Source organism: Microcebus murinus, chromosome 9 (genome assembly GCF_040939455.1).
Source record: "Microcebus murinus isolate Inina chromosome 9, M.murinus_Inina_mat1.0, whole genome shotgun sequence".
In the NCBI taxonomy this organism is placed as follows: Eukaryota; Metazoa; Chordata; class Mammalia; order Primates; family Cheirogaleidae; genus Microcebus; species Microcebus murinus.
Window position 1 is genome coordinate 64,101,383 of NC_134112.1, and position 18,499 is coordinate 64,119,881.

The 18,499-nt window shown below is 39.0% G+C and overlaps 1 protein-coding gene across 18 annotated transcripts in view; it reads right to left on the minus strand.

Annotated features, from left to right (window-relative positions):
• The window catches only part of NRCAM (neuronal cell adhesion molecule), a 265,047-nt gene that overhangs the window by 41,774 nt on the left and 204,774 nt on the right, over positions 1-18,499 (minus strand). For 11 of the 18 annotated variants that reach the window (XM_076006545.1, XM_076006542.1, XM_076006543.1 and 8 more), the window contains 6 exons: positions 16,006-16,176; positions 15,441-15,497; positions 13,906-14,017; positions 11,107-11,291; positions 9,570-9,701; positions 1,155-1,298 (listed from right to left, as the gene is read on the minus strand). In XM_076006545.1, coding sequence (XP_075862660.1) covers positions 1,155-1,298; positions 9,570-9,701; positions 11,107-11,291; positions 13,906-14,017; positions 15,441-15,497; positions 16,006-16,176 — 801 coding nt within the window. The remainder of the gene's footprint in view (positions 1-1,154; positions 1,299-9,569; positions 9,702-11,106; positions 11,292-13,905; positions 14,018-15,440; positions 15,498-16,005; positions 16,177-18,499) is intronic. The other 7 variants (XM_076006544.1, XM_076006534.1, XM_076006541.1 and 4 more) reach the window with 1 other exon arrangement.

An 18,499-nucleotide genomic window follows, 5' to 3' on the forward strand; every position in this document is an offset into this window, starting at 1 on the left:
AACCTAAGTGTCCATCAGTGGATGAATATGATAAAGAAAATGTGGTATATATACACAATGGAACACTATTCAGCTCTAAAAATGTAAGAAATCCTGTCATTTGCAACATGTATGAACCTAGAGAACATTATATTAAGTGAAACAAGGGAGATACAAAATAACAAATACTACATGATATCACTTATATGTGGAATCTAAAAAAGTTGAACTCATAAAAGTAGAGAATAAAAAATGGAACTGGTAGTCAAAACTGCTTCTTCAACGTCCACCAATATCTTAACTGCTTAGCTCTTCATTTGATTAATGAACTTCTTTTCAAGCATGAAGGAAAAATACCAAGTATTTGTTGGCTTCCTGATGTTACTTTTGTTTGAAAAGGGAGCATACTAATCTTAAAGAGTTGAAGTACAATTCCCTGGCAGCATGAAAATAATTCTCACATAAATTTTAACAAATGTGATATTTTGCTAGTTTTATCCAATATGAGAACAGTGTTCACATAAACCAACCATTTGATAATATGTTTCAGTACATCACATTGTTAAAACATATTTTTACAAATTAAATAAATGCACGTCCATGACTTGGATAAAGGCCAAGGATTACAATGAATGGTTTACTTTTTAAAAATAAGAATCATGAAATTATTAATCAACTTGTCAGTTTCTAAGGATGGAAGAGTGGTAACGTTCAGTTACTAATAGCAGGCAAATGCTATTTTCCTTTTGATGGGTTTGACACTTAGTCTAACCATCTGTGAATGGCACAGCCTATTTTATTATTTCCATAATGAAGAATTTGCCATTATAAAAACTGTTAGGACATGGTGTGCACTGTGTGTGTGGGGGGGCCGGGGGAGGGCAGGCCTTTGCCAGGGAGAGGCAATGATATAAAATGTAACCAAGATGTTTGTACCCTCACAATATCCCGAAAAACAAAACAAAACAAAAAAACTGGTATGAATGAACATTAAAACCAGACTGCAATATCCTTTAGGGCAAGATCTGTGTCTTATCCATCTTTCTATACCCCTCATATCACTGGACACTGTGCATTGCACATAGTAGATGCCCAGTATATCTTTGCTGAATGAACAGAAAAGAACAGCAGTCATTAATTTAATTTGCCATGTCTTTAATAAAGAGAGGGCTTACCCAGCACGTTGACAAATGCATTTGCCAGTAAATATCCATATTCATTAGAGGCATTGCACTGATATACTGCACTTGATCTTTCTTGAACATTTGAAAAAATGATGGTATCACCATCAATTTTCCTGCTGGGGTCATCAGGGGCAACTGTTTGAGTGGGAAAAACAAAATATATATTTATTCCACTTTGCTTAAAAGATGTATACTACACTTGTAAAGCTTGAGGTCTACATTCCAGTCAAGAGGACATAAATACAGACCGATTCAGGTATATGCAGCAAGAAGACAACTAGAAGTCAGGCAGAAACCATGAATTTTCCCCCTCTGAATTTAGTTATTGTATATTAGCATCGGTATATGCTCAATAGTCATTTAGTCTTAAGTAGATTGATTTTGCAACACTGAATATTATTTTAAGAGATGCAGGAAAAAAACAACTCACAAGTTCAGGTGAAAACTGTACCACAAATTCAGGAAAACATTGCCTTGTTCACAAAGAGACTGCTGTTATTTATGAGGAGGCAAGTTAATGATCAGGAGGAGACAGCAAAAACTAGTCAAAAAATACAGAAACACGCTAACTCGTCCAAACCTGTCCCCTTTGGGTGCTGCTTCTGGAAACAAATAGATAAATAAATAAACATACGACTAATAATCAAATGTGAAAATCTTTATTTTTCTTGTTTTGGAAATTCCTGAGGCTGAAGTAGAAATAAATTGTGTAAAATTTCTCTTAAGGAGAGTGTTTCAATTAAATTTCTTAAGTACTTAAAAAAAATGTTAGGACCAGGACTGATTCTTACTGAATTGGAATAGAACTGCCTGGGTAATATAATATGCGAGGATTTAGTCTAAGGCAGGCCCAACAATTTGGAACTCTTGTGCTATTAGAGATGAAATCCTTTCTGTGAATGCTAAACCTTAGGTTGTGACCTTACATTGCTTTAAAAGTACACTAAAAGGGGTTTAGATCTGTCTCAGCATGCTGATCAAAATCAAAACTGAATAACAGCACTATTTCTCTTAAACTGCTTTTGCAATTGGAACCAGTTAACAGTCTTTACTTTCTGAACGCCTTTTCTTTTTCTTTGGTACTAGGAAAAGAATGTGCATCTAAGATATATTTCTCACTGCATTTAGACTCCTTTTTGTCACTTTAAAATAAAAAATATTTGGTTCACCTGTGCTTTATTAACCCACTTGAATAAAAAATACCAAACTAAAGGTAGTCATCCTTGTTTTAGTATACATACTCAAAGCATTTTGCTCACTCATTCTGTGTTATTTTTCTACTCTTGCTGTAACAAATTACCACACTTAGTAGCTTAAAGCCACACATCATTCAGTTCTGTAGGTTAGGAGTCTGATGTGGGCGTCACTTAGCTAAAATCAAGGTATCAGCAAGGCTATGTTCCTTTCTGGAGGTTCTAGGGCAGAATCCATTTCCTTGCCTGTTCCTGCTTCTGGAGGCCGCCTGCATTCCCTGGCCCGTGGTCCCCTTCCTCCCCTTTAGGGAACCAGCACTTGGGCACTCAGTGCTGGGACTCCTTCAGGGACTCTTGGTGCCTGCCCTGACTGCACCTCTGTGGATGTGCCCGACAGTGGAGTGTCGTGCCTGGGTACTTTAGACTATGATGAGGCACAGGTAGAGGTCTGGGCCGGATCTCTCTGGATGGGTGGCAGACTGTGTGAGAAAAGCCACTCAAATTCCTTGAGTATATTGAGCTTTCAAAAGTTCCACCACCAAGTGATGTTTAATGGGTAAAGAGTTCCAGTTCTGGACATCTACTGCACAATAATGTGAATATACTTAACACCACTGAATTGTGCATTTAAAAATGGCTACAACTGTAAATTTTATGCCATGTGTTTTAACCACAATAATTAAAAAACTTACACCACCATGAACATGGAAGACGAAGGCCAATTAATAAAGACAATAGGACAATTTTCCCCAAGTGGAGACTCTTTAATCACAAGCATAAACCATTTAGAAAAGCTTTTCTGGACCCCCCAATTGCACTTTTCTTTGCTATCAACTCTTTTTAGGAAGATACTTTTTACCTGAAAGGCATCTGACTGTATCTGCCTTATTTATGCTAAATGGAGCAGTCTTCAAATATTTATTTTTGGCAAGGTATTTAGGAATAAAACAAACCCTCTAGGTAAGAGTAATGAATAAGCAGATCTCTCTCCATGGGGTTTTGGGCTACATTTCCTTAAGTACTTATTTTTAAAAAATGCAAACAAATCCATGGTAACATATGGAGGCCCAGTTGGTAGCTGGACACAGAATAAAATTGCTAAAGCACAGACATTTGAAGATTTGGACACTATTTGCTGGCTACTGGGTAGAAGTAACTCTCCAACATGCAAACACAAATTACCCAAAGGAATACTGATTAATTCTGGGAATAACCAACTTCATTTGCTGTAAATAAACACTGGAGAAGGAAATTTAAGAGTACAGATTCACCATGTATAACTTAAAGCCCCAAAGGTAAGGTCTACAACTGTGCTGGTAGCCTTCAGAGAACACTTGCTTTTAACCAAACTCTCCTGACATGGCTAGCTAAAACTATAAATGTTTCTAACATTTAGATAACGAGAATAATAATGATGCCACCTTATAAGTCCAGAGTACTATCAGTCTTGAAAATGTTTTTACATCTATTGCATAATTTTATTTTAAAAAGAACATTGTGAAATAGGTTAACCAGATAGTATTATATACATTTTGGAATATGAGAAACTACAGACAAGAGCATTTAATGGTTTGTTTAAATGAGATTGACACTCAGGTTTTCTGAGTTGGTCAACTTTATAAATGTTTCCTGGAATCTGAACGTTTGGACATAATGTAGAACAAATTTCTGGTGAAGAATTAAATTTTCCTTTTCATCGACCTATTCCATCACTTAGAAGGAAATGCCAACTGAGCCCCTTAGTTTTGCAAAAAGGAAGAAGAAGGAAGATGCCTTGATAGAATTGTGGGAATATTACGGACTAGTCCTCCATTTCACAGGCTGCTTGTTTTATGTCACCGGCTTTCAGTCTCTCCTTTCCATGTGAGCAAAATATGTCTCTGCGGCAGGAGGAGGTCTTCTGCCCATTCTCATCCTCTCAGTTCCTGCCTCTCCTCATATCTGAGAGAAAAGGGGCCTTTTAACGTAATCATGGTGTGATCTTATATACATTTCATGTGGAACAGCCTGAGAGATCTAACACAATTCATACTGGAAACTATTGAAGATCCGCAAGCATTAGACTCTCAAACTGTCTTCCAGGACAGAGATAAGAATCACAGTGGCCATGGCCTTGGCCTTGGCCTTGGGACCACCACCAGGATGACTTGGACGTTCTAGTGGGGAAGACTGAGAGGAAGAAGAAGGAACTTAGGGACACCCACCTAAGGGTGATTCTGAAGTCCTGAAAGACGACTTCTTGGGCAGAAGAGAAGTGCTTTGCTCATCCTGCTAATAGCAAGTTCATTTTCTTTCTGGTCCTGAGTCCTACCTTCACACTCTCTCATCACACAGCAAAATCAGAGTTCTCTTTCAGTATTAGCTCTCTGCAGCTGTTTTTTTTTTTTTTTTTACTGACTCCTGGAGATTGTTTTAAAAATATTTTCAGTGTTTTTGGGCAAATTCCATATTGAATACAGCCTATTTTTTTTGCTTCAAAGGAAAGTCTTTAAGTAACCTGGCCAGTTCTGTGGAGGACAAAGCTTTAGAAGACATTGAGATAAAAGCCCAGTTGTTTTTGGAGTTAATTCTTTCCGTTTTATAAATTAGTAGGTTCCAGAGGTCTGAAATGCACGAATCAATAACGTTGCATTTCGCTAAAAGAAAAGGTCTTACTCCTTTCTCTTCCTGTTCCCACTTATCTTTTTACAGTATTTTTATGCACTTGGCAGCCAGAGCCTGCAGAGGCAGGAGGAGACAGTCAGTGTCCTTAGGCAAGTGCCCACAAGTTGGGAGTGGGGTGGCTGTGTATCTTGCAGTATGGTTCCCTGACTGTGCCTCTGTTGTGCAGTCAGGGGACAAACTTCAGGCACCTGGCAGGGATGCTGCACAGCTCCTGCATGAGGGTACTGCAGAGGCACAGCTGTTCCCCTGCCCTTCACCCTCAGCAGCTGGTCCACCCACAGTTTCTGCAGTGTCTTGGGTGGAAAGTGCAGTTAGCAAGTCCGTTCGTGCCCCCAGCTAACTTTTGGGGCCTATGCTAGGCCCCCAGGAAGGTGAGGCGTCCTCACTATACTAATTCAGTGATGCCACATACTGTGGCAGATTTTGCTCTCAGTTCCTACCCCTGCCTGTCTGTCTCTCTCTGGCATTCTTCCCCCGTGGCCCCAGCATTGCTGGATGCATCTGTGGGGTGCACAACTCAGTGGACTGCAGATGAGAAACAAGCACCATGCCCTATTTCCAGCATGGTCCCCAAACTGCAAAGGCAATTCTGTTTAGGCGTCTCTAAATTCATGGGGCAACTATCAAGCAGGGTGGAAAGGGGCGAGGCCAAAGCTGCTCAAACCTCTACCAATTTTTTGGATAGTTTTCTTCCTCATTTACTCCTTACTTTGGATTGAGGAAGTCAACACACAGTGGAGGCACGTGTGGTTCACTTTGAACTTAGCTGTTGGAGTGTCCACCCAGAAGCCACTCAGCAGAAGCTGCAGACGGGCCAGCAAGGCGGAACAGCTGTGCCTTTGCAGTTTCAGTGTGTACAGAGCTGCGCAGGGGCCCTGCCAGCCCAGCACCTTTCAGTTATGAGCTGCCCCAACAGTAACCCACGCACTTGCAGTTTGGCCACCAGATGTGGAGAACGACCCACATCACCTTGGCATTCACATCCAGCACCTGCTCCCGGCACCATGGGGCGGCCTAGTGGGGCCTGGCCCCTTGCTCTGCTGCCACGCCGTGTGCTCTTCCTCTTCTTGCGTGTCCACCAGAGTGACTGGTCTGAGGCACTCAGGGGATCCTAGAGCTGTAGAATTCCAATCATATGTGCTCAGCCTCCTTTTTTCCATCCCATGGGGACTTAAAGAATATACTTTTGGTATGGAAAAAACGAACTGATTTGAAATCTGATTTGAGACATTCTGCCCTCTTTCTGCTCTGGACTTAATCAGATGATTTAGGGTTACAGTAGAAGGGCCTAATTTGTCTCCTTGGAACTATTGTCCCCTGCCCCCAAAGCAGCCTTTTGCAGTTGGTCCTCACCACAAAAGTTTCATGTAAAAGGGGAGTGTCTATAAGTGCATTTTTAAAGCTCTTAATACAACTAGAGTTACGAGGTTCTGTCACAGGCACTGCCTATGCTGGGCTATGGTCTGAATGTTTGTGTCCCTTCAAAACTCATATGTTGAAACCTAATACCCAAGGTGATGGGTATTAAGAGGTGGGGCCTTTGGGAGGTGATTAAGGCACTAGGGCTCCACCCTCATGAATGGATTAGTGCCCTTCTCAAAGGCTTTGGGGAGCCTGTTTGCCCCTTCTGCCATGTGCAGACAGAAGATAGCAGCTATGAGGACCGGGCCCTCACCAGACAACACATCTGCTGGCACCTTGATCTTGGACTTTTGATCTCAGTAGGAACTGAGAGCAAAATCTGCCACAGTATGTGGCATCACTGAATTAGTATAGTGAGGACGCCTCACCTTCCTGGGGGCCTAGCATAGGCCCCATTGCTCACAGCTCCAGAACTGTGAGCAATGAATTTATGTTGTTTATAAATGACCCCGTCTAAGGCATTTTGTTATAGCAGCAGGAATAGACTAAGATGGCTGGTAGAAAAGGATGACCAGCTGAGCAAGTTGGGAGCAAAATCAGTCTCAAGATCACATCCTGGTTGCTGAGCTTAAGGGTTTATCCTTTCAACATGCCCTGGTTCCCCCATTCTCCCTGCTGGGTGGCTAGATGGATGGTCCCTCCCACTTGTCAGTTTCACTGAGTCTGGATCTCAGGTGCACTTTTAACCTCCCATAAATTGGCACAGAATCTCTGAGCTGTAAACACATTGTGAAAGTGCTAAGCACGCACCACCATTGATTACTGCTCTGTATGCATTCCTAAGAAAGTCATATATTGTGCCATCAAACTTCTTTAGTCCTGGCTTTCTTCCACTTTTCCTCTTAGTTTTCACTCCCATTCTCCTGAGAGTGGCAACAGCTTCCTGAAACACAACCACAAATTACTCTCTGCAATTTCGTCTGATCCCAATCATGATTAAAATTGGGAGACAAAATGCCCAAACCCCATTTGCTGGCCTCTTTAGAATCTGTTTTTTCCCAGGAACATCTTCCTTTAACAGTAAACACAGGCTGTCTGTTTCAAAGCATCTGATAACTACTGTGCTATATAACACAAGAAAACGCCCAATACATCCTCATGGAACAGGGTGAAGTTACTTGGTGTAACTCTGTGGTTGTCAGACCTTCACGGTGAGAAACAGGGACTTGGGCCACTCTAAATCTGCCAGCAGTTTCCAGATCCATCTTAGGAGGGGAGACTGTGCATTGCTTTGGGAAAGTCAGATCAGTAGACCTTTTAGTTATGTAAAAGTGGAACCAATATTTGATTGTGACTTGGAGGCAATTGAGAGACAATCTACTCTACATCACAAGCCTGAAGGTTGTCTTCATTGTGAGTAAAGAATATCTTTGCAGATAATCATGATAATGACAGGAAGGGTGAACCTGGGGCCGGTGTGATACAGAAACCGATTTTCTCTGTCTCTGGGTCTATGAGTAGCTCTGAACTCCAAAAAGGGTAAACTGTTCAAAGATTCTGTCGGCAGCAGCTGGTGGTGGGTGGGGTGGAGGAAGTGGAGAGTTAGCAGGCTTTCTGTTCATGGCTATGGCTTAGGAATTCAGAAGCAATGAGCTGCAATGTCCATTTTAAGTTTTTTTTTTTTTTCTTTGCTATAATTCCTTTCCACTATCCCCAAGCCTTTAACCAAGTTTTGTAAAACTGGTCTTTGCTGTGATTTAGCAGATTGACAGAAGGGCTTGTGGCCACATCTTTGGGTACTGTTATGGGAAGCTGGCAGACAGGAAGTGCAGGAAGTGGGGCAGCAGAGCAGGGATGCTGCTGAATAGGTGACAAGCACAGGTGGGCTACACAGTCTTGCTCAAGGATGATCTCAGCAGTACTCAAAGAGGAAAAGCTCGTCAAAGACTGAGCAGCCTGCGTATGATTGGGGTCTGAGGATGGGCTCTTCTTTGGATAGTAAATGAGATGGTGACCTCTGAAGACTGGAGAACTTAGGAACATCAGGCTATACTTAGGACTGAAAATTTTTAAATTAAAACTGTCGTGTTTCTTATTCTTGTCATATCCACTGGCTCTATGCTTAGCATCCCCACCCATCTCCTCTGACTCCTATGGTGTTTCCATGAATCATTTGATTTTTTTTTTTCCTTTGGAGACATAGTCTCGCTTTGTTGCCCCAGCTAGCATGAGTGCCAGCCTAGCTCACAGCAACCTCAAACTCCTGGGCTCAAGCAATCCCCCTGCCTCAGCCTCTCAAGTAGTTGGGACTATAGGTGTGAGCCACCACACCTGGCTAATTTTTCATTTCTATTTTTAGTTGACTGGCTATATATTTTTTTTTTCTGTTTTTAGTAGAGACAGGGTCTTGCTTTTGCTCAGGCTGGTCTTGAACTCCTGAGCTTAAGCAATCCTCCCACCTTGGCCTCCCAGAGTGCGAGGATTATAAGCGTGAGCCACCATGCCTGGCCCATTTGATGTTTTGAACAAGGAAGATCATCTGAAATTTTTGGTGAAGTTTACTTCTGACCCTGTCATTCTTCCCACCATGCATGTAAAAAACAGAGGAAATATTGCCAACTCCCAATCAACGCATACCATTATGTCAATAGCATAAATGATTCAAAGTCAAAATAAATATCTAATTGTGAGAAAATAAAACTCTAAAAGTAATTTGGCGGCTTTGTTTAGCATATTAATAGCTTCCTTTCCTAACTGGAATTATTATTATTATTTTTTTTTGAGACAGAGTCTCACTTTTGTTGCCCAGGCTAGAGTGAGTGCCGTGGCGTCAGCCTAGCTCATAGCAACCTCAAACTCCTGGGCTCAAGCGATCCTCCTGCCTCAGCCTCCCGAGTAGCTGGGACTACAGGCATGCACCACCATGCCCGGCTGATTTTTTGTATATATATTTTCAGTTGGTCAATTAATTTCTTTCTATTTTTAGTAGAGACGGGGTCTCGCTCAGGCTGGTTTCGAACTCCCAACCTCGAGCAATCCGCCCGCCTCGGCCTCCCAGAGTGCTAGGATTACAGGCGTGAGCCACCGCGCCCGGCTGGAATTATTTTTTATTGCCATTTTTTCACTGTTGAGATGTACGTATGCTCTGAAAATAACACTACAGCTAGAGCCAATCCAGGCAACTTACTTTCTACTGGGACTCCATTCGTTAACCAGCTAATTCTGGGTTTGGGTTTGCCATTAGCTCTGCAGATCAGGGTCCCATCCTCTCCTGGTGACAGCACAAGATTTTGAGGTGCCATGATCCAGTATGGAGCCGCTTTATTGGAGGAAGAGGGAAAAAAAAAAGACCAAAAATCTTAATCAAATGTGTATTTTAGCAAAAGAATAGGTTGAACAAGTTTAATAATAAAAATAAGTACTTTGCAAAAAATTTGTTAGCCTCATTTTTTCAGAAGGAATATATTTATAAGTGATGCTTCAAAGAACACAAAAGAATGTTTAAAGAAACTCATTGACATCTATGTACTATTTGTAGAACTGTTTGATACAAATGTCATTGTATCATTTTTACATTAAGACTAATCAGACATCAAAGAGGTAACAGATTTATCTAAGGCTGTAGAGCAATTTATAGGTAAAGATAGAGCTAAGAAACATGAATTTAAATTCTGATCCCTGTTGAATACATGTAATTATAAAACTAGGAAGTGAATTTAAATACTTCATTTTTGAAGAATTGCAAAGGTAATGGAGAGTGTTCTCATACACCCTTCATTCAGCTTCCTCTAATGTTAACTAAATTATATACTTTGTTAAGACTGCCCTAGTCTTTCCATTAATGTCTCGTTTCTATCTCAGGACCCTACCCTAGATACCATATTATATTTACTTGTCCTGTCTCTTAGTCTCCTCCAATCTGACAGTTTCTTGGTCTTTCCTTGTCTTGCATGACCTTGACACTTTTGAAGAATACTGGTTAGTTATTTTGTAGAATGCCATTCAACTTGGGTTTGTCTGATGTTTTATCACAATTAGCCTGAAGTTTGGGATTTTTTGAGAATACCATAGACGTGATGGACCATCTCAGGGAATATATGAAGGCAACATGATTTATTGTTGGCGAATATCAACATTCATCACTTGGATTATCAACACTCAGGTGGCATCTGCAAGGTCTCCCTACTGCAAAGCTACTGTTTTCCTGGATTCCACACTCTGTCCATTAGCAGTGAGTCACTATGTCCAGATGACACGCAAGAAGAAGCGGAGTAAACTCCATCTCCTTGGGGAAGGAGTATTGAAGAATTTGTGGACATATGTTAAAACTGCCCTAGTAATTAATTTTTAGGGGGAGAAAAGAAGCACATTGAAGCTATGCATATATTCTGTTGCCTTAAAGTTTCACCCACTAATTTTAACATTCATTGGTGGATCTGCCTACAGCAGTTATTGCTGTGGGATTCTAATGATGATTTTCTATTTCTCTCATTCCTTCCACATTTATTAATTGGAATTCTTCTATGAGGAAGATCTTAAGAAGGAACATTTTTAACCTGATTTAGATGAACTATAAATAGCAATGAGAGGAGATTCAAGGTACCACGAATGTTGATATAAATTTACATTTAACATTATTGAAGAACATAATGAAAGACATATTTAATTGAAGTTTCAGGATCTCTCATGAAGGGAAGAGGAATACATTTTAAACAATGATATACCTTTAACTGTAACAGAAATGGTATGATGGATGGCTCCTAAAGCATTTTTTGCGATACACTGGTAATTTCCAGAGTCTGCTTCTGAAACATGAATGATCTGCAAAGTTTTCTTAAAGTTCTTATAAAATGTCCGGTTGATGGGTAGTATTCCATCTTCTTTTATCCAGTAAATAACTGGGGTAGGCCTGATAGGATAAATAAATAGTGATATTACAAAAAAAGAAGTCCACCTGTGACTGCTTTTGAGGGTGAATTTTCATGTGGGTTTATAAGAAATCTTTATATAAAGATCACAAGAAATATATAGATATTTTAATTAGCACCAAAGTTCTATAAATAATGCTCAAAGTTTTACATTTTCATATAATCAGAACTATACTAATTTATGGCAGACCATAAACTTTGCCTTCAATGATGCAGTGTGAATGCTAGCATGAGTTGCTTTACAGAACGAGCCTATTTTTCTCTAGAGTTCTGATCAATGGGAATCTTTTGGAAATTTTTACATGAAGGTACTATGCCAATCAAAAGACATACCATGACATTAATGATACTGAATTACAATTTTTCATCAGTTAGAATTTAAAACATACAGAGAAAGAACTCATATCTCTGCCCATGAACATTTATATACATTTACATTTCAAATGGAAGAACTTTTGTATTTTATAACAGACCATTTGATGATATAAATCAAGTGATTAGGGGAATAGCATACTTTCTTTAGTTTCCTTATTAGTAATATTTAAAATTATTATCATACCAATTGATAAAAACAGATTGAACTTATGTGTTACTCAAACCATTTCTCACCCAACTATGTTTCTTATTAAGTCATAAAATATGGAGACAAATGAAAAGCCAGAATACAGGCTTGGAGTTAGAAGATCTTCACAACTCTAGCTCTCTCTAAATTTCTCTCTGATCTTGGATCTCTGACCTCTTCAGGCCTTAGTTTCCTTAGTTTCCTTAATGGGGATAAAAATGCTTGACTTGATCTAATGACTTTAGAAGGTTTTCATGAGGGTAAAATAAAAATCTATTCAACATGAACATGTCCTAAGCACTGAATTATGTGTTGGAGGATAATAATGAAAAAGTATGGTGCAGGCCCTCAGGAAGATCACAGCATTTGTCAATAGAAATGCAAGGGGGATTCATTGATTGTAAATTGGTTTCGGTCTGGTTGAGTAAAAATAACTAAGAATATATATCTGATGAAACAGATTCTAAAAGTAAAACAGGCTATAAATATAAAAAGAAGTGGAAGATGTGGAATCATTTTGAAAAACGAAAATATTATACGCCTGTGGAAGCTAATAACATAGTTTGATGTTTCCTTATAGTTAGACTAATCTGCATCTCATATGATCTGCAGGTGAGAAGGGAATGGAGACAGAAGCACAATTATCATAGTTTGTACCTCACAAAGCCATGAATGGTTTTGGGGGCCTCCTACTCTACTGCACAGTTGTTAAGAATTAGAAATATTTTGAGTCTATGACTGGTTGTTGGTTTGTAAATGATAGAGTCTCACTGTTGGTTTTATAACATTTCAAAGTTTTGAAAATTTCTTTTGGAGTTTTGTGAAATTTCCAAACACCAACCATATTTTAGTTTTTTACACAATATATCATTTGTGGGAGAAGAAGTCCCTAAATTGTGAGAATGGGTACTTCTGCTCCCAAAAGGTGAGAGGTTGGCTGATTAAACTGCTTTCTTATACGATGATGATGAAAACTGGAAGTTTTTAAAAATTTTAATTCTGGTGGAAAAGATGGATTTTTAACATGTCTTTAAAAGGGGGTTTTGCTAGTTTTCAGTTGCTCAAAGAACTGAGTAATGCATGAAAGTGTGATTTCCTGCCTTGGCCAGCAGAGGCCTCCATGTGCCTCCTGAAGGAAAGTTATTCCTGGATTCAGGAAGGAATGTGAGACCAGTGAGTTACTAGGTCAAGGGCAGCTGGGATCACAACACAACAAGGCAGCGTGTTTCTGAGATCTCTTTCCAGATTTCAGCAGATGTGCCCATACCAATGGTACTTGCTCTGTGCCGGGCCCAAGATAGGGACTATATAGAAACTTGCCTATAATGTGGACCTAACATAACAGTTGCTCTTGAATCTGGGAGAGCCCTTCCTGCAACTCCTGTCAGAATCACATCAGTTCTGGGATGGTTTGAGTTTTGAGGTGTGCATGGACGAGATAGTTCAAAGAATCTGGGCTTGGCCTTGTGCCTGCCAATAGGAAGTGGTGGAAGGGACATCCTGCTGGTCCTGAGGCTAAGAGTGTGCGATAAGACTGCTGGGGGGATGTGAGAAACTCATGGCCAACAGCTCAGATGCCCCAGCAAACATCCAGCAGCCCCTGAGAGTCCTGAACTGCCCGCTGAGCCCCCTAGCAGATGTACAAGCATGCTTAACTGAGATTAGCCGAACCTAGCTGGTCAGAGCACTACTGCCCTGCAGACCTCGGGACAAGGGATCAATAACAAATAGCAACTATTTTAAGCTAGTAATTTCTTAGCTGGTTTCTTACCAATTAGTAAAATGATACATCCTAATTATAGTCACAGCAATCATAAGGTGATTATTTCAATATGAACTCTATCTCATGAACAAAAGAGTTTAACAGTAGTATGAGATTCACAAAATATACTTTGGAAATAATTACTAAATTTTTCTTAATGCTTGATGGAATTAATATAAGACAGTTACTCTTCCTATGATATTAATGCCTCTCTACAAACCTGCTATACTTTTATAAGAAATGCACATCAGGGCAGAAAGTGTTAACTCACAGTCCTTCTGCAATGCACTCTAGTGAAAGCACATTTCCTCTTAATTCTTCTTTGTTACTTGCATTGCCTTCTGGAGTTAAAAACGTTGGTGGCCTCTCTCTACTTGACTTAGCTGCAAATAAGAAAATCAGTATGCATTAAAACTTATAAATATGTATTTCTGGAAACACAGTCCGCTGTCAAAAAAGCTGCCTGAAATCCTAATCCCTTTTCAAAACTATTTAACATTAATTATGAAATTTGTTAAACTCTACATACACACTCTCCTAGCTAGCCATCACTCACTCAGTTACCCAGGAATAGAAACGATTTTGGTTGCATAAGCACTAATAATAAGGACTGTTTTTCCTTTTGTGTATTTTCTTAATTTGGGTTAGGTTTTTATAAATTTTCTGTGGGATATTATATCTTTAAAATGTTGACATAGAGAAGAAAATCATGTTATCAACTACATTTTCTTTAATGTTAGTGTTCAGGTCAAAGCAAAAATTAACTATCTTCTGAAAGATGTTAGGATTTTCAGAAAGATATGATTATGGAAGGGATATTTTGGTTTATACTGGGGACATTATAGCCAAATCCACTGATTAATCATATTAAGATCTCCAAACTGCAAGTTTTATGGAAAACAAAACTGGAGAGTTATTGACAGAGGCAATTGTATGCCATAAATTAAGAATAATGGTGGAGTTAAAGAAATTGAATCAGTTTCCTCAATGAAAAAATAAAGAGGGTCTAAGTCAGAGATCTTAAGGATATTTATACAGGCCACCTTCCTATTTATGGAGACTTTTCCAAAATGAAGTCTTATCTTCTGAAGGCTTCTCAGAAAAACTTAAAGTGGAAATTACACCATCTTAGTAGGGTTTAAAGGAATGAGTTCTGGACACCTTATCCAGAATCCATTATTTTCACTGATAGACTCTATATTTGAGAACTATATTTCCCTTAAGGAACTCAAATTCATTTCTGTTTAAAGGAATGAAGTTAAATGCTCTATTTTTAAAAAGATTACTTCCATTAAAGACAGTGACTTGATTTTAAACAAAACTAAGAGAAGAACTATCGCTAATTATACTGATAATATCAAGTAAAAACAGAGAGGAAATGTAATGATTTACTATGAAATCCACTTAATGTTACTTACTAAAGGCTTTGATGAGTCAGTATTCTAGCAGGTTAAGAGGTTCAACTCTAACTTAGTTCACAAGAAAAGTTTATGAACAGGACAAAAAGTAGAAAATAGAATTCTGAACATACATGAAAGATTTTTTTCCAAATCATGTGAAATGGTCCTTTACATGAACACAGTTATAACAAGTTTCATTGTCATACATACATCATGGAAAATGTTCTAGTGACATGCTTGAAAGTTTATAGCTAAAGTTCGTAAGAGACATACATTTATACTAGTGGTATTAAACACGTAACTAGAAATTTCATAAAGAATAAGGTTAAATAGCCATGGAGGTGAAGTTAGTGGACTAAATTCTACAATGAAGGAGAGAATATCAGTCACAATCACCATAACTCACCACTATAAAACTCAGTGTCACTCAAATTAGCAGCTATAGTGTCATTCAATTCATCCACTGAAATAAACAGAATATTATGAAGAGGGCACAAAAGTAGTGGGGGAGGGTCAAAAAGTATTGGGTAACAAAAGCAAATGTATACAGCTATGCTGGTCAAGTGCTGTCCCTACCAAGTAAAAACACTACTTTACATTGTACATGACTAACTCCTTAATTCATTAAGCCACCCCCAACCAGTAATATGCGAGCATATAAATTAAGCTGCAAGACTGCCAATAAAAGGTATTGTGGGGCATAAAGCACACATAAATGCTCAGAACACCAAGTGATTCAGAAGCTTCTCATGGAACCAATAATGGCAATAATAGCAAAAAACTTAAAGTACGGTACTTAGGCTATGCACACTCTTTATAAGACATATACCAACACTTTAGTGATAATTCACAGCTAGTTTCCTGATCAATGGACCTGTTTACTTCAAAGTCAGTAGTATTTAATAGTTAATATATTTTGTACATATTTGCAAATATCATTGAAAGAGAGATTCAGGAAGCTGAACTCTTACCTGAAATCACTTTTACAGAAATTGGTTGCTTCTGCTGTATGGTTTGAGTATGATTAAATCTGGCATAGCAGATATAGTCTTCCCGGGTGTCCTCTGGGAGGACGTTGGAAAAATAAAGGTCCCCATTCAGACCTTGAGAAACCCTCTCACTCTGTGGAAGTCTTTGAAAGGCTAGAGAAAGGCAGAGAGATATACAGATCATTCCATCGTTAAGTGGCCACTCTCCAAATTAACAAGATAAATGTGTCTACTGATGCTTTTCTGAACTTCATTTGAATATAATTTTTTTTCTCTATAAAGCTCTTTGGGTAAAAGCAAATAACTGTAAAAAATATATATGACACACTAAAACCCTACCTGAACCTACCCAACCTTAATTTCTCTGGGGTGGGAACAGAGGTGAGATTAGAGTCACACAGTGAAGTGTTTTATTAAGCAAGTGTAAACAAACAAATGTTTTACAAAAAGGTTGTGCGACTTTTTCTAATATCAAAATTAGTCCCTAACTGTTAAACACAAATACACATGTATTTTAGAAAATGCATTAAGGAAGATTGTAAGGATGGTAATGTGGGTTGCACCTACACACCACCAATGGTCAGAAAGCAAATACTTAGGTGAGCACCTAACGCTAAGCTAGGCCCATGCATACCAGAGTCTCAGGCCCACCTGAGCTCATGACCCAACTGAAAAATTGGGCAGGGAGTGGGCCATTAACAATAGAGTGCAATGATGACACTATTTAATGCTGTGACCTGCCCCAAAGAAGCCCCCCAGGCCCAGTCTCCCTCACCTTCTCTACTTTTTCTTTTCTGAAGTACTCATCACCTCTGACACATAACATATTTTACTCATCATACATATGATGTATTGCCTGTCTCCCCGCCACTAGAATTTAAATTCCAGAAGCGTGACACTTTCACCTGCTTTGTCCACTGTTGTAGCACTGGAACTGTGCCTGGCCCTTCACAGGGGCTCCTTTAAATTCTCACTGAAGGACTAAATGAATAACCACCAGGACTCTGACTTTCCAGTGTTAAGCATGATCATTTATATCCCCTCGGGTTCAGTTAAGGAACTATCTGACCTTAGGCATGGAAGAAAGATTTTCTTTTTCTTTTATTGACACATAATAGATTTTACAAATTTCTGGGGTACAATGTGATGTTTTGATACATCTATACATTGTGTAATGATCAAATTATGATAATTAGCATATCCATCACCTTAGACATTTATCATTTTTTTGTTATGAGAACATTCAAAAGCTATTTGATATATGCAATGCATTATTGTTAGCGATAGCCACACTACTGTGCAATGGAGTACCAGGACTTATCTGGAGGGAAGAGAGTGGATGAAGGATGCCGGGAGGTGGATGCACTGATATGTATGTGAATTTACACTTGGCCGGCTAAACTGCATCCTACAGCTCCTGATTCAGTTCACAGAGCCTTGACTGTGAGAGAACTGGGAACACTGTACATCCCCATGGCCTAGGGCAGGTGTCATGCCGCCTGGCAGGATTTCTCCATTTGAGTCAGGCGACTGTGCTCCTCTTGTGGCAGGTGCTTGGTCTAACATTTCACAAAATGCAAAGTTGTGGCTAAAAGCCTGCAGCTCCCTCAGGCAGGGAAAGGCAGAGAAATGTGGAGCCAGAGTTTGAAAGAAAACTGGTTAATCATGTTAACCAAATTATTGGTCAAGATGGGGGTTGGTTGCAAATTCGTGGTTTTAAGCCATTAGTCCCCAGGGAATGGATTATTTTAAAAATAGCTCAGAAAAAATAATGTATATTTATCTAATGGATACAAAGAGTTGAAGACAGACAGACATCTGTTGTCTTCTGTTTCTCCTGCCGTATTTTATCGATGACAGGTGTTGGTAGATCAAATGTAAGACAATGGAACTACACGAGGAGAGTGGCATTTTGCCATTTGAGTTCCTTTGCATTACATTTGAAAAATAATGTATGCGTATACAAATAACTTCATAATGTCATCTTGCAAGAAGAATGTTATAATGGATCGAAATCTCCCTCATATTCCAGATGCAAGTCCATTTGAAAGGTGAGATGCTTTACCAACAGTGTAAAACGTACATAAATGACATAACCAGCTGTGCAATGTGGGAAAAATATTAGAACGTATTCAGATGATTCTGAGACTTTACACATGATATGTCTCTTTATTAAGCAACAAAGGTCATCATTTCTGAATAAAAACCAAGGACCAAATACTGGGCCTTATTTTGGCAGTGACATTTGTTATTCTTGAAGCCATACAATCACTCATTTACACTTGGCTTATTCTTATTCTTGCAAAATTTGTAAAAGCTGTTAAATAATAATAGGAAAAATCCATTTGTACATTTATTTATCTACATATTTGTTTTTCATTTCTTTGTGAAGTAACCTCATATGTTATAGGAAATAGACTATATTTCCTATAAATATTTGTAATTCATTCCTACCACTCCACCTAAAAGACTTACC